The sequence below is a fragment of the Camelina sativa genome, chromosome 19 (genome assembly GCF_030686135.1).
Source record: "Camelina sativa cultivar CO46 ecotype springtype chromosome 19, ASM3068613v1".
NCBI lineage: Eukaryota > Viridiplantae > Streptophyta > Magnoliopsida > Brassicales > Brassicaceae > Camelina > Camelina sativa.
In genome coordinates, this window is record NC_141898.1 from 23,931,247 (window position 1) to 23,945,581 (window position 14,335).

General features: G+C 35.2%; 2 protein-coding genes and 1 pseudogene across 25 annotated transcripts; 1 reads left to right on the forward strand and 2 right to left on the reverse strand.

Moving 5' to 3' along the window:
• Window positions 1-3,897: 3,897 nt before the first annotated feature.
• On the reverse strand, window positions 3,898-4,786 carry LOC147920923 (chaperone protein dnaJ 11, chloroplastic pseudogene; annotated as a pseudogene). Its single transcript, XR_015590969.1, has one exon. The product of XR_015590969.1 is annotated as a chaperone protein dnaJ 11, chloroplastic pseudogene (transcript).
• A 1,837-nt stretch (window positions 4,787-6,623) lies between these two features.
• On the forward strand, window positions 6,624-8,970 carry LOC147920924 (importin subunit alpha-1b-like). Of its 23 annotated transcripts, none has more exons than XM_087503280.1 (8): window positions 6,668-7,307; window positions 7,630-7,678; window positions 7,775-7,912; window positions 8,025-8,147; window positions 8,231-8,309; window positions 8,385-8,418; window positions 8,526-8,601; window positions 8,697-8,970. In XM_087503280.1, exons 1-2 carry the CDS (start codon window positions 7,088-7,090, stop codon window positions 7,653-7,655), a joined length of 246 nt encoding a protein of 81 aa, XP_087359406.1. In that variant the 5' UTR covers window positions 6,668-7,087; the 3' UTR covers window positions 7,656-7,678; window positions 7,775-7,912; window positions 8,025-8,147; window positions 8,231-8,309; window positions 8,385-8,418; window positions 8,526-8,601; window positions 8,697-8,970. The 23 variants fall into 23 exon arrangements, 20 of the variants coding, with proteins under 20 accessions (XP_087359397.1, XP_087359409.1, XP_087359408.1 ...); XR_015591717.1 differs by having other exon boundaries at window positions 6,726-7,486; window positions 7,585-7,678; window positions 8,519-8,601; XM_087503273.1 differs by having other exon boundaries at window positions 6,732-7,307; window positions 8,519-8,601.
• Window positions 8,971-11,043: 2,073 nt separating this feature from the next.
• On the reverse strand, window positions 11,044-14,328 carry LOC104767096 (calcium-dependent protein kinase 16). The gene is made up of 12 exons (XM_010491128.2): window positions 13,708-14,328; window positions 13,414-13,544; window positions 13,223-13,264; window positions 13,027-13,138; window positions 12,859-12,937; window positions 12,604-12,773; window positions 12,385-12,511; window positions 12,187-12,302; window positions 11,997-12,104; window positions 11,849-11,911; window positions 11,581-11,754; window positions 11,044-11,405 (listed from the first exon to the last, which is right to left on the reverse strand). Exons 1-12 carry the CDS (start codon window positions 14,137-14,139, stop codon window positions 11,241-11,243), a joined length of 1,719 nt encoding a protein of 572 aa, XP_010489430.1. The 5' UTR covers window positions 14,140-14,328; the 3' UTR covers window positions 11,044-11,240.
• Between the last annotated feature and the right edge of the window lie 7 nt (window positions 14,329-14,335).

A 14,335-nucleotide genomic window follows, 5' to 3' on the forward strand; every position in this document is an offset into this window, starting at 1 on the left:
GCCGTAACAAAGCAGGTGGGTCATCCCTCACATGGCAATGGAGGTAAATGAATTCCACACAAAACTTGTAATCGGTTTGGTCCTCGAGAAAGTCAACAAACACAAGCTTTCGATCTAATGGTAGTGGGTAATACAGGGGATCAAAGGATTTAAGACAAGGGTTCACACAAGTTGTCGGATCAGGTTCATGGTTATGTTTCCACGAGGTAAGCATCCGGACAAAGTTAGAGAACCGACCCCGACGAACAAAATTAACAAGCAACTCTAAAGCCACCAATGTTCTGCTACCGAGGAGACCTCGACTTGACCAAGCAGAGAAAATCGGTACTAAAGGAATTGAACTTGACTTAAACTTTTTAAGAACAGGACTAGGTAGGGAAGTTCTAACACTAGTCATATATTGTCGAGGGTGGGTCAGCGAAATCACATATTTAAAGGGCAATGGCCAAGCAAACATCGGCAGCAGGTGTTCAAGATAATGAAACGGATGCAACCCGAAGGATAACATTCGCAAGTAAGTTAAGGATACCGACCTGGGCCTTAAAGGATGAGAGCGTGGAGCAGTGTTTTTGGTACTGGGCCCAAAGGTGATAACTGGGCCTAAACATGGATGTAGGTCCATTATCGGAAACCCTAGAATCGCATCCAAGCCGGAGGTGGCAATGGAGTGGCGGCGAACTGGCGAGTAGTCATTCCGATTGGAGCCTCTGGGCACCGGTGGGAATAGGCTCGGCGAGAGACTGGAGTACCAGGTCTTCGCGGCGGCAAAAGGTTTGGAGAGGGGCAGGAGTAGCCTCATCTTTCCGGTTTCTCGCGGACATGACCTTCTGATCCAGGGAACAACAATACCGGAGGTGTTCAAGAAGTATGTTCAAGAAAGTTTGAGGACGTAGGCCTTTGCTGAACCTCGTTAAAAGAAAAAATTATATGTGTCTCTTATCACTTTACCACTTACAAGTGGTTCTTGTTATCTGATTTCCGGTATATTTACATACCAAGGAATATATGGAGAAATAATAAGTGATGAAATATTACTCCTGAAAGATGGAGAAATCAGATTGTATAAGATCAGATATTTCATGAAATTTCTTGAGGTTACAGATTTGGCATCTGATGAAAGAGATGTTATCTCAAGATGCTTACATCATCTTACATAGAAAAATGGTCTTGTAGTACCATAATAAGAAGAAGAGTTGAAAGAGAAAGTTTTACAAGGAGAGTATGAATAACTCCTATGTATAAGATGATTGTTTGGAAGATTGTATGTAAAAAAATATTTGGGCTTAAAGTTCAAATATATATTCTATATGAAAGGGGTTCAAATGACTTGAACTCCAATGACCCGAGAGAATATATAATGATCATATGTGTTTTATACACTAAAGCTCTGTTTATAACAGTTAGAAAAGATGATATATATGATCATAATGCATAACCTGAAGATGATGCTTTCAAGGGGAGAAATATGATCATAATTGTGGTTGTACTCTTTTTCCCTTATTATGGTTTTTATCCCAATGGGTTTTTCCTTCAAAGGTTTTTAACGAGACAACAAAGAACACGCGAAAGATAAACACCTCAAAAGGAATATTATGATTCCAATGGTGAAAGACTATCATCTTCAAAGTCTTTGAAATACATTGATGAGATTGTGAGAAACAAAGATAATGATAAAGATGAGTCACTTGCGAGACCCATTACCAATAGAAGAATGGCGATACACGTTTACTACAGATTCGTTCAAGTGAAAATTTGGCAAACCATTTACCAAGGCGTTTCCAACCACTACTTTTAAGAAGCTATTTCATCATATTGGATCGGTCATCTCGAAGATTTCAAGTGATGTACTCATGAGAGGGAGTAAAAGTGCGCTGCACTCTTTTTCTCTTAACCATGGTTTTTCCCACTAGGTTTTCCTGGTAAGGTTTTTAACGAGGCAGCATCTCATATGCGCATTTGGGACTACATTTTTATAATGGTCATCCAAGGGAGAGTGTTATGAATATATCTAGTATTGTATGGATGTCCATTAGTGGACTTGTAAACCCTAATATGTATCCATATATATATGTTATGTCATATCATACATATAAATAATACAAGAGAACAATTCCCTAAACCTCTTGTTCTAACAAGGCGAAATTACTTATTTGAGTAAATCTACAATATACCAATTTCTAGTGGCAAAACTAAACAATCAAAAGCTTAAATTAGTTTTACCTATTGTCCCACTTAGCATGTAACTTATGGATGATGGTCTCTTCATGAGGAGTGATTTGTCTTCTTAAGGTCTGGTCTAAGGTAATTAACCCATCTTAACCTGCAGTTTTGCCATTTCTCTTCAACCCGGTGAGCCTAGCCAGTAGTTCTATCAACCTTCATCGTGAAGACGCACATAATCGATAAAGATGAAACATAGTCTGTACAACACAACACATTAGTTAAAACTTTTTGGCAATAGTAGAGAGTCTTTTTTATAAAAAAGACCATAATGATTCCAGATCGGATTGAGCATGAAGCTAAACTTATTACGTATCTAAATTTAAAATTTTTTAAAGTTTAATATATTTTTTTATTAAATATAATAAATATTTCACTTTTTAAATATTTATTATTTTACAAAGCTATTCTCAAAAATAATAACAATTTAATTTTTTATTCAAAACTTACCACAACATTTATTATTTAAATGACATTGATTTAAAGAATATTTTTCTATAGAAATATCATGCTTTTTTTACTTGATGACACGTTAAACACCAATTTTTTCGGCATGTAAAAAGTTGACATGATTTATGTTATAAATTAAGTATTTCAGTTTTTTTTTTTGGTAGGATTTTAATTAACGCATCCAAATGACCAGATTACATTCGAAGTATCTATTTTCTCATGCAACTTATCTTTCATCCAATTTTTATACCTCAGCTCCTTTGTTTTACTAAAATCCAAAATATATATGGATGATATTATCCCAATGATGTACCTGGATGAGAAAATGAAGTGTCCTTAATCCCTATATCTTGTCGAATATGTAGGAAGACAGGGCAAACTAGTTGACCCACCACCCTGGTACATTATCCATTTATTTACTACAATTATATATTCTTGTACTCATATAATGTTTGCACACACACAATTATATATTTTTATTTATACTCATATAGTCGTATAATGATTCGATCGAATTTTCTTCTAGAAGCAGGGAAAAAAGGCATCCCAATTACTTAAATTAAGAAAATATTGGGTGTCAAATGGCAACAATGTTCTCTCCTTCCAATTGTTTATGGAGGGTATAGCTTTTATTGTCAATTGTGCATTTTTACACTAATAATAATAATAGAGAAAGCTATGCTTTAAACATTTTTAAGTGAATTGAAAACATAAAAAGTTTGATTTTGTCAAATACGAAAAAAATTCGTGGGATGCAAGCAGATGTACCAGAACATGTTGAAACAAGAGTGATGGTACATGTCAAGAAGAAAAGGAATCTTGTCTGTCTGTCTGTCGTATACTCGTATTTGCTTTAGCAATTTTAATGATCAAATACCACCACAACGTCATTCTTATAGTTTATCAAAAATCCTTAACCCATAGTTTTAGATTTTCAATTATTTCAACCATAAATATAAAATAATTAAATTTTGGGATTATGTGATTGCTGTTTTCTTTTCCTTAACAATTTTCAAATATTTAAACCATATAGACTTACAACTAGAGAATCAAAATGTTCTGTGATATTGTCCATCCAGCCTGGAAAATAATCTCATAAAGTATATTTTTTTTTTTTGCCTTCAAGTTTTCTTAACAATGCTCTAATGTGAGTAATGTCTTTCAATCAAGGCTACAAATTTTCGAATAGCTAGTTTTAGTCCTGTGCACATGAATAATAATATTGTGTTTTACATAATACCATCAAATTTTATATTAATTACGGAGTTGGCTTATGTAATACATAAAAATAGCATTTAAAAAAAAAAAAAAAAACCACAGACGCGTTGATCCTACGTGGCACGGTAAAACGGTGCTGACCGGCGAATATTTTTATTGGCTTATTGGCCATTGCTAAGCAAATTGTAACGTTAAACTAATCACCCAGATTTAGCCATTAAATAATATCTTTGGGTTTGTAATAATTACAATAAAACCTTTTTAAACAACTGAACTGGTGGGTTCATCAACCACCGAGTCAGCCAACTCGCTACCAGCACTGATCGGTTTCCCAATTCCGTCCGCCGTAACTTCCGAATCCAGAAACACCGACAGTTAACGGCCGTATCCGACTAAGAAGCATCCTCCGACGATCATAGACGGCGCGTTTCTCGGGATCAGAAAGCGTGCAGTACGCCGCGCGGATCTTCATGAAATCGTCGGCCGCCGAAGAGTTACTCCGACTGTTTCCCGCCACGTCGGGATGATAGATCCTGGCTAGTCCTCGGTAAGCCGATTTGATCTCTTGAATCGTCGAGCCGGCGGGGATTTCGAGGATCTCGTAGAGAGACGCTGTCGGTTGAAACCGCTGCTGGATTTGGCGTAAATCTTCGGCGGTGCAGGTGTAGGATGCGGTGGTGGTTGCAGAAAGAGACGGCGAGATCCGGGAAACGCGTGACGGTGGTGGGAAAGGAGAGAGCGGCGGTGAAGAAGAAGAAGAGAGGAATGGAGGAGTGAAGAAAGTTGAAGAGGAAGAAGAGAGCATTTTAAAACGACGGCGTTTTGGGTTTCTCTTTGTTTTTCAGTTTCCGATTTGAGTTTGTATGATGCAATGTGTGTGATTTGAGGGAAGGGATGAAGTGATTAGAGAGGTGTATTTATAGGTCTAAGAGGTGTGGTTAATTTAATTAATGTTTGGTTAAGTTTTAAATAATTGCATCTGTGAGTGCAATTTAAATATTCTGTCGGGTTTAGCAAAAACCGAACCGGGTTGAGTTTGGTTTTGGGATAATTGGGGAAAGCTGAGTCAGACGAAAAGGCTTATCCAGTTGGAAATGTTTATTGTAGAAGCGATAAGATTCAACGAACTAAATGTTTGAGCACAGTGGCACTCATCTCATGTAATAATTTGTCTTCTAACCAAAAAAAAAAAATCAATATTTTTTTATGTCATCTATCAAAACTTTAAAACTAACTTTTTCACTTTTTTTTTTTGTTTTTCTTCTTGTTTTTGGTAAATCATGAAATTTAAAATCTCCAATCTATGTCTTCCCTGAGTTAAGTAAAAATGACGTTTCATATTTGAAGAAAATAAAGCCTCTTTCCAAAATACATATTTGAAGAAAATAATAGAAGCCAGATATTTTCTTTCAAACTTTATTTTTATATGTTTTTTATATTTATATTTCAATTGTATATACTTTTACTATGAATATTTTAAAAAAATTTCCATGTATTTTAATGATATACATGTACTATATCTAAACTATATAGAATTGTAGGTAGAGATTAAAAGACATTATATATTTTATGAAATGATGTGTATGTGTAAAATATATAACATATTAACATATATATACTTTTATTTTTGTCAACCATATTTGTGTATTTCTTCCTAAAATTAGTATTTGTTATATATAAAAAACCACATTTCATATTAAAAAAACCCGGATAATATAGTTATTTCCCAAAAAAATAAAAAGAGACATCCAAAATAGTTAACTATTGGCTTTTTTTCTCTTTTTTCATTATAGACATCCAAAATTTTAAGAACGATTCGAAACTAATACCAAATGGAAGTAGCTCTAAGAAATCTTTTTGATCAGTTATAACTTATACGATGCATGAACTAGTTTTTTCTTTTCTTTTTTGAATGAGACGTTCTCTCCACTTTTGATAGTCCACTTCACCACTTTCAACATTTCTAAGTTCTCTAACTTCTACCTAAATTGATCATTCAAAGTTCCAAACACCAAAAATATGCATTCAAAACATGGTTTGGCCTTTACTTGTGCCATCTGTCTCACACCCTAATTAATTAATACCCTTTGTTTTTTTGGAAAAAGCCCATATGCAATGCACTTTTCTATTGATGATTATAATTTAGTTTCTTTTTCTTTGTTAATGTATAATTATAAATGCACTTTTTCAAATTGATAATTATAATTTATTAATTTGTAAACACCAAAAAAAGTTTATAAACGTGGGTTATATGGCCTTTGCGTGTTCCATCTCTCTCGTCCGAACTTCCTAATACATAGAACGCGCTAATCTTATCACAATTATGATAACAACAAGCCAATATAACGAATTTATTGATGTCGCTTCTGAACTAATTTTCATTATTATGGTCATAATAATCAGAGTTTTTAGGTTTTCAGTATTTGTCTACAAGATTACATTTTTTTTCACTGAAACATTTTCATTATATAATACAAAGTTGGAATGGGTGCAATACATTTTTAAATTCAAAAGGTGGCGGAAAACAAGATATCCAATTTCCATAAACTTAAATTCAATACACGGGAACACAAGATAAAACACTAAAGCCAAAAAATTAAAGAAGCTCTCAAAATCATCGGGAATGTCGAAAAAGAACATTAGTAGCATAGCTAAATGCTCAAAAGAGACGATGTCATAGGATATACAAATGTAAATAGCACTATAAGAAATATGGGTATTAATAGCAGAAAAGCATAGCCCAGTGCTATATCTAATAAAATTTTTAAAACAAGTCTTTACAATAGCATTTTTAAAACGCTAAACCTATAAATATGTAAGCCGGAACCAAAATAACCCTTTCCGCCAAAACACTTCGTCAAAATTAAGTGAAACTCACTCTTTTCCTTTGTCCAAACCAAACAAAAAACTCACTTTTTTCTCTTATGCACTTAGAAACTTTAGACTCTTTTACCAAAAAAAACTTTAGACTCTGAAAAAAAAACCTTTAACCCTAATCGATTTGTCCAAGCTGATTTTCCTCAAGCTTTTGTTCTGATTTCTAACGCTTCATGACCATGAAACTCTGCAAAACCAAATCGTGACCTTTACTCCTGAAAACCCTAGATCTACATATCTCTGTTTATCTTGTTTCTTATTTAGTCCTCTTTGAAAATCCCTAAATAAATCTCTCTCTCTCTCTCTCTCTCTTTTCATATCAATGGCGGATTTGGATAAACTAGAGAATGGAGGAGGAGGAGGCGGAGGAGCCGTATCGCCGAAATTAGAGACGACAGCGGTGGCGGCGGAGGAGAGGTTGAAGAGGCTAACGGAACTTGAAGGAATCTCTGTGTTGGATTTCGATCTGCTTTGCTCGACGGAGGATAACGATGCGACGAAGGATGTTTACGGCGGCGGCGTTTTGCGGCTTTGCGACGGAGGTACAAAATTTTATGATGAAAAATCTGTTTTGTTGAAGATTTGGCTTAGTGGGATCACTAGACGGCCTTAGGAACAGAATCAGAGATATTGTAGTACAAATAGAGAGAGAGAGAGAGAGAGAGAGAGAGAGAGAGAGAGAGAGAGAGAGATGTCTCTGCCACAACCATGATTTCTACAGGTACATCCGTACATACATACAATAAACCCTCTTATTGTATACTTGTGTTGTTGTCTTGAGTTAGAGCTGATCCCTTTTGTTTTTTTTTTGTTTCTCAGGAAAATCCCAAGAGATTTGACAGTTGGATTTCTTGTTGTGTTTAGGTCTAACTGTATCTGAGAACATGTAGATTTGTCTTAGTCTCTACAAATGGTGAGCTAATAGCTTAATTGATTCTTTCGAAATAGATGAAAGAAGCTGAGAAAGACATCAGATTTTGGACTGAGTTCTGATGTACGTTTGTCTAAGGTGGGAAGGAGCTCCAAGGATGCTAAAATCTGTTTGTAACTGATTAGATCGGGAATACAAAGGTGGTCATTGAACATGGTCCTGTTCCCATTTTTGTCAAACTATTGGCTTCTCAAAGTGATGATGTCAGATGAGCAGGTAAGATATGTGTCAATGGTTTTTGTTCTTGACAGAGTATCTGGTAAACTTGTGTTTGTTTTCAGGAGCAACATGTACTAAAGTTTATTTTCTTGATCTGTTCATGTGTAAGGCTGTTTAGGCATTAGGGAATGTTGCTGGTGATTCTCCGCGGTGCAGAGATCTTGTCCTTGGTCAGGGAGCTTTGATACAAGTGTTGTTCCTTGACTCGTCGAGCTTCTCCAATGAGTTTCAAGTCCCAAGAGTTCATTGTTTTTTGTATAATGAATGTTATCTGTTAGCTGTTAATGAATATTATCAAATTTTATTTTGTTGTAGGCACCCATCAGCATCTGTGTTTATTCATGCGCTTCATAGTATTGGTAACATTCTCACGGGAGATGATCTGCAAACACAGGTATGTTTGTTATTTTACAGTTCTTTTAGAAGTGTGTGACTGTTTGGAGTTTAGACCTTTTGTATAATTTTGCAGAAACTACTACAACTTCAAATGCTAATGGTTAAAGGTAAGATTTTGATTGTTGCTTAGAATCTGTTTAAACTTTGATTTCGTTGTTGTGCTTCTGTTGGATCACAATTCGTACTTATTTGGTGTTTCCGTTGCAGCAAGCAGACCATGGAGATGAACAATCAACAATGGAGGTTGTTGGCATGAAGAGAGAGACGGACACACGTTCTCTGCTTGTGTGGTTAGTGTTTCGATACATGAATCTATTTTTGTTTTCTTTATGTAGGTTATAACTTACAAAGGTTTTGGTGCGGCTACTCAATATTGTTATAATAGACCAACAAGAGCAGAGATTGTGAGGGGATAAGTGGTGGAGCACATTGAGAGATACGTCAGCGTAGATTTAGTAACTTGGCTAAGGCATTTGAAGACAACAAGAAGAGTCTTTAGGTTCATGTTTTTTTTTATTGTGGCACTTGTAATGTTAGGTTAAGACTTGATTTGAGACTTGTAATGTTAGTGTATTGTAGTTGGAAATGCTCAAGATGATATGTATTGTATTTTGAGGTTTCTATAAAGTTTGATTTATATATTAATTTTTTTTGCAAAAGCTGTATATATATATATATATATTATGGATATTGAGCATTATCAGGGTGGCTTGAAAATATATAATAACAACTGACAAAATCATAGTACAAATATTTCGCTACTATTAATTATAATATGGTAAATAAAAAACACTACTAATAAATTTAATATAGCAACAAGATAGCGCTATTATAGGGAGACAATTAATAGCATAGAGAAAAAACGTTATTGTATGTGTCTTATCTAAGATAGCATCGGCAAAGACATCATTTACGAAATCGTTATCAAAACGATATAATAGCGTTTTTCGTGTGCTAAGAATATGCATATTTCTTGTAGTGTGGAGGAGAGCTAAGGATAGATGTCACCACGAAAACTTAACCCAACTGAAAACGAATACCTCAAACAAAGACTTAACCCAGCTGAAAATGAATACCTCAACAACTACATCGAGCTGTTGTATCTTTTCCTAAAACACAATGAGGGTTCTTACTATCACTGGCGGAGGGAGAGAAGGATCATGTGTGTCATATGACACCCATGAATTTTTTTTCTTTTTCATATTAGCTTTTGTTAAAATAAGTAATTTATCCTTGTTGAAGAAACATATTGTTTTATTGACACCCCTCTTAAATTTTATTGACACCCATTACTCAGTTTTCTGGCTCCACCACTGCTTACTATGCACAACTTAACATAGAAATGACTTATATGGAGCATTCATATATTATTTCATAACACATCCAAATCAACGGTTTATGAAGTCATCATTCATCAAGACCCTAATGATTTATTTATGAAGTCAACATTTTTTTTGATTTAATCGAGTTGGGGATTAAAACGGTACAAAGTTCATGAACTTTTTAACATTTTTTGATTAATTATCAAACAATGTCGTTTACTATGGGCCTGACTGGTTCTCTCGCTACCACTCGCAAACGCTGCGTTTGTGGGTGGTAGCGGTTGCTAGTGGTACCAATTATACAAACCGCTCCCAATCGCTCCAAATCGCTCCCAATCGCTCCAAACCATTGAATTCCAAAAGCTGCTTCTCGCAAGCGTTTGCGGTTGCAGACGATTGCGGTTGGAATTTTTTTTTAACTTGAAACAAATCAATGATAATGAAATATTTTTTTTTATATATCTTTTATCTAACTATTTTATTCATTAAAGATTGGAGAAAATGAAGTACGAATACGATTGAGAATATTAAAAAATACACAATTTGAAGAAAATAAGATTTCAATTAACAATAACCCAGAACACTTGATGTAAATTTAATGGCACCTCGCACATATGTTCAAAAAAATCTAAATAAATATAACATTTCATCAGAAATTTTTAAAAAATATAAAAACAAATCACGAGTCTTCTCAACTCTCGTTTGATCATTACTACCGATGCAACTACTGCCCCACGGAACTTATTTAAAAGGAAGATCTACGATCTAAAACATATGTTTTGTCATTTATCAAATTACTTGATTAAAGTTTTGGTAAAAAGCCAAATGTATAAAGTAATAAGTATTTCAATATGAAATTTATTTGTTTTTTCAATAATTATTTTTGTATTTTCTTAATGAATTTTAATTATAAATCAAGTTTAAATTTTTTTTGGTATTTTTAAACATTTATATAATTATATATTACATTTATTATGTTTTAACCGTTATTGCACCCGCTGGTCAACCAGTCGTAAACTCCCGCAAACGCACCCATTTTAAAACGCTAAACCAGTCATTCAAAAATGCTTAATAACGCTTGAAACCGCAACCACCCGCTTTCACAATCTCTCGCAAACGCTGCGGTTGAACCAGTCGGGCCCTATAACGGACATTTAACACTGTAAACGGTTTTGTATGTCTACTACTTAACGACATGGTTTAGAAGGCCTAGTCAACAAAACTTTAACATTTATGTATAATTTGATCAACATTTCCAAAGTAGAAGATTTAAACGTCCTAGAGTTGAAATTTTATGATATTTTTTTTCTCTATAATATTTCATACCACATGCATCATAATTCACAAACCCATGTTTCACACTCTGATTAATCATCAGGTATACACAATACAAAAACTCATATCACTAAATTGTGGCTAATTGACTATATGTATATCACTTTCTTTGACACTGTTTATAAGAAAAAATATGTTACAACAACACATGAAAACAATGCAGTTCCAGTTACTTTTTTTTTTCTACGTAAGGGATCCAAAAAAAGGGATCCAAAAAAATTCCGACTAATTTTCAGATTTGATTCTTTTGTTCCAAGATATCGCAGATTTGCTTAGACCTTGCGAGTAATAAGGTAACCAGGAGGGCTTCTAACATTTCTTGATTTGATACTTGCAGTTCTCAAGAGTCTACGAAACTCATGGAGACTGATTTTACCATCATTGTCTATGTCTGCTTCTTCAAGTAGTGGCTCAATGGACCCTTTCAAGCCAGTGTGCTGCAAAAACAAATATCCATTTTAATAATGTAAGAAGCCTAGTTGATGTAATAATGAAACTATGAGGCCTTAAGAATTGAAAGTTCTTGTTTGCACAATAAAAAAAGAAGCCTAGTTGATGTAATAATGTGACATTAGTGGATTAGGAAGCATGTAATAGGGGGTGTATATATACCATTCGAAGCTCCTCTGCTGTTATATATCCATCTCCATCTATGTCGAATTTTTCAAATGCTGCTCTTGATCTCTGTTGCCACTTTTCAGAATCATGTTCCTCTAATTGATTTACGTGTAGCGCAGCGGCAACAAACTCAGAGAAATCAACAAATCCATCTGTGTTGCTATCAATCTGTAGACAGTAAAAACACAATTAAGAGAATTTAGATTAAAGAGTCTCATCATCATTCATAATAACTTTAATTTATATATATATATATATATACCGCTTGAAGAATCTCGGCGACTCGTGCATCCTTAAGCTTCCAAGGATGATCTTTCGCAAGAGCCTATGGAAACAAGAATGAGTTGGTGTCAAGTATAGCATTTCGCTGGTTCATTTTTTCTAGTGATTGAGTTTTTTTTGTACTTTACCTGCCTCATCTCTTCAAGGCTAATGGCGCCATTCTTGTCAACGTCAATCGCATCAAACTGGTCTCTAAGATCAGCCAACTCTTCTTCATCAAGCGTAGTTGCTAGAGCCTAGACTCAAAAAACACAACTCAGGTTAACAACACATCAAAACCACAAACGAAACACAAATCTTTTCTTTTATTAGTGTTACCCTTAGAGCGAATTGCTTGAGGCGGCTAAATTTCACAAACTGTCGCATGTTATTGAGAACAGATATGTCTATAGGAATCTCAGATGCATCTCCTCCTTCTCTAACCCATGGATGTGCTGCAACCAAAACACACGTATATATAATAAGAACAAATAAAATTAATCAAAAATGGCGTTACACTGGTTACAAAGTTCTTACATAGCGCCTGTGCAGCTGTTAACCGCGCTCTCGGGTCTTTTACTAACAACTTCTTGACAAAATCTTTGGCGCTGTTGCTAATCATTGGCCACGGTTTTCTTCTAAAATCAGGTTTGTTCTTCAAGACCTATGTATATAATTTACAAATTAACATATCTTCATGATTAGAGATTTTTATGATGTCTAATGAATATTTTTCCTTAGGGAAACTACACAAACCTCCTTGAAGATACCATCTTCAGTCTTATCCCAGAATGGTCGTCTCCCGCAGAGAAGAATGTAACTGATTACACCAATACTCCACACATCTGATTCGGGTCCTGACCTGCGTTTCAACACTTCAGGTGCTACGTAGTACGCGCTCCCAACGATATCATGAAACTTTTTGCCTACATTGTATCAAAATTATTATGTGTTTAGCTAGATGAAAGAATTGGTATGTGAAGACTCACTTTGCATAATTTTGCAACTAACCTGGTTTTATGAAGTCTGATAAACCGAAATCTGTAGCCTTTAAAGCCGAATCTTCATCAGTCGATTTGAACAGAAAATTCTGTTTAAAGAAGATGATTAGTAAGACAAAAATGAACTACACGTAACACATTCAGAACATAATGATGATATGAATTTGTAATTAACTACCTCTGGTTTCATATCTCGGTGAACCAAACCGCGCAAATGACACTCAGCCGCAACTTTGAGCATCTGTCTCACTACCACGGCCGCATCTTTCTCGCTATAACGGCTATCTTTCCTGAAAACAAGCAACAAACAATAGCTTAAGACTCAACGTAATAAGACTCCGCAACACATATAAACATATCACTATGGTGATTACCTGGCTAATATCCGATCAAGTAATTCACCTCCCTCGCATAGCCTGAAGAACAAATATATCATCAACGGAACAAACTAATCAGCAACATAGGAGACAACAATGTTTGCCCTTTTCTTTTTCTTGTATCACAAGAAAGAAGATGATCCTGAAATAGAATTAAACATAGTCTAAAGGAAGGGCTTTACACTTACTCCATGACTATATAAACAGAGTTCTTGTCTTCAAAGGCATTATAAAACCGAACCACATTTTCATGACCAGTTAAAGCTTGTAGTATCTTCACCTCTCTCTTTACATCTTCCACAGCTATCGGAATTTGCATCTGCCCCAACCCAAAATTCAAGAAATGCAAGAATCCAATACTTTAATAAGGATAACAATAAAAAAATATTTCTAAAATCTAAAATAATATTTAAAATAAAATATAGTTCTATGATTAGAAAAGAGAGAATCTTCAAGAATGATTGAATCATGATGATAATAACCTTGGCCTTATCGATCTTCTTGACGGCGACACGATCACCGGTCTTTTTATCGGTGGCGACATATGTATAACCAAATTGGCCATGTCCAAGCAATTTCCCAATGGTGTAACGATGATCAAAATCTTTAGCGTAACCAAAGTCAATACGTTTACCGTAAGGGATCGCTTCTCCATGTCTCTTGTTATTATTGCTAATAACTTTATCTCTCCCTCTCCCGTGCGGTGGCGTTTGCCGCGTCGGCGTTTTCTTAGCCGTTGCATTGCGTCGCGGCTGCGTCCTATGATCCTTCTGGATCGTAACGGCCATGAAAGAACATGGTGTTTGAGGCGGTCTGTGTTTGACCACCGTGAGAGGAGGATGATGTGGGACGGGGTTCCGACCGCTGCGGTTGTGGCCGGAGCCTTTAGCGGCGGAGGAGAAACAGAGACCCATATAGTTTATTTATAGGATTTTACGGTTTCTTTGACCCTACGCAATGAGGATGTTTTCTTAGGGGGAGGTTTTGTTGGCATTAATGAATGGGAAAATGAGGTTGCCATCGAAACAGCATTGCCAGAGAGAAATGTAGAGAGAGAGAGACATGGGAGACATTAGACATAGAAGCTTCGATATGCGTTGGTCAAGAAAT

Excerpts from the sequence above, each read along its gene's own strand:
- LOC147920924 (XM_087503267.1), top strand. The coding sequence starts at position 7,850 with ATGGTCCTGTTCCCATTTTTGTCAAACTATTGGCTTCTCAAAGTGATG. Across the intron at positions 7,913-8,033 it reads TGATGATGTCAGATGAGCAG|GCATTAGGGAATGTTGCTGG; the intron begins GTAAGATATGTG and ends AAGGCTGTTTAG. Across the intron at positions 8,310-8,384 it reads GAGATGATCTGCAAACACAG|AAACTACTACAACTTCAAAT; the intron begins GTATGTTTGTTA and ends ATAATTTTGCAG.
- LOC104767096 (XM_010491128.2), bottom strand. The coding sequence starts at position 14,139 with ATGGGTCTCTGTTTCTCCTCCGCCGCTAAAGGCTCCGGCCACAACCGC. Across the intron at positions 13,545-13,707 it reads AGAAGATCGATAAGGCCAAG|ATGCAAATTCCGATAGCTGT; the intron begins GTTATTATCATC and ends GGGTTGGGGCAG. Across the intron at positions 11,406-11,580 it reads CAGCAGAGGAGCTTCGAATG|CACACTGGCTTGAAAGGGTC; the intron begins GTATATATACAC and ends TTGTTTTTGCAG.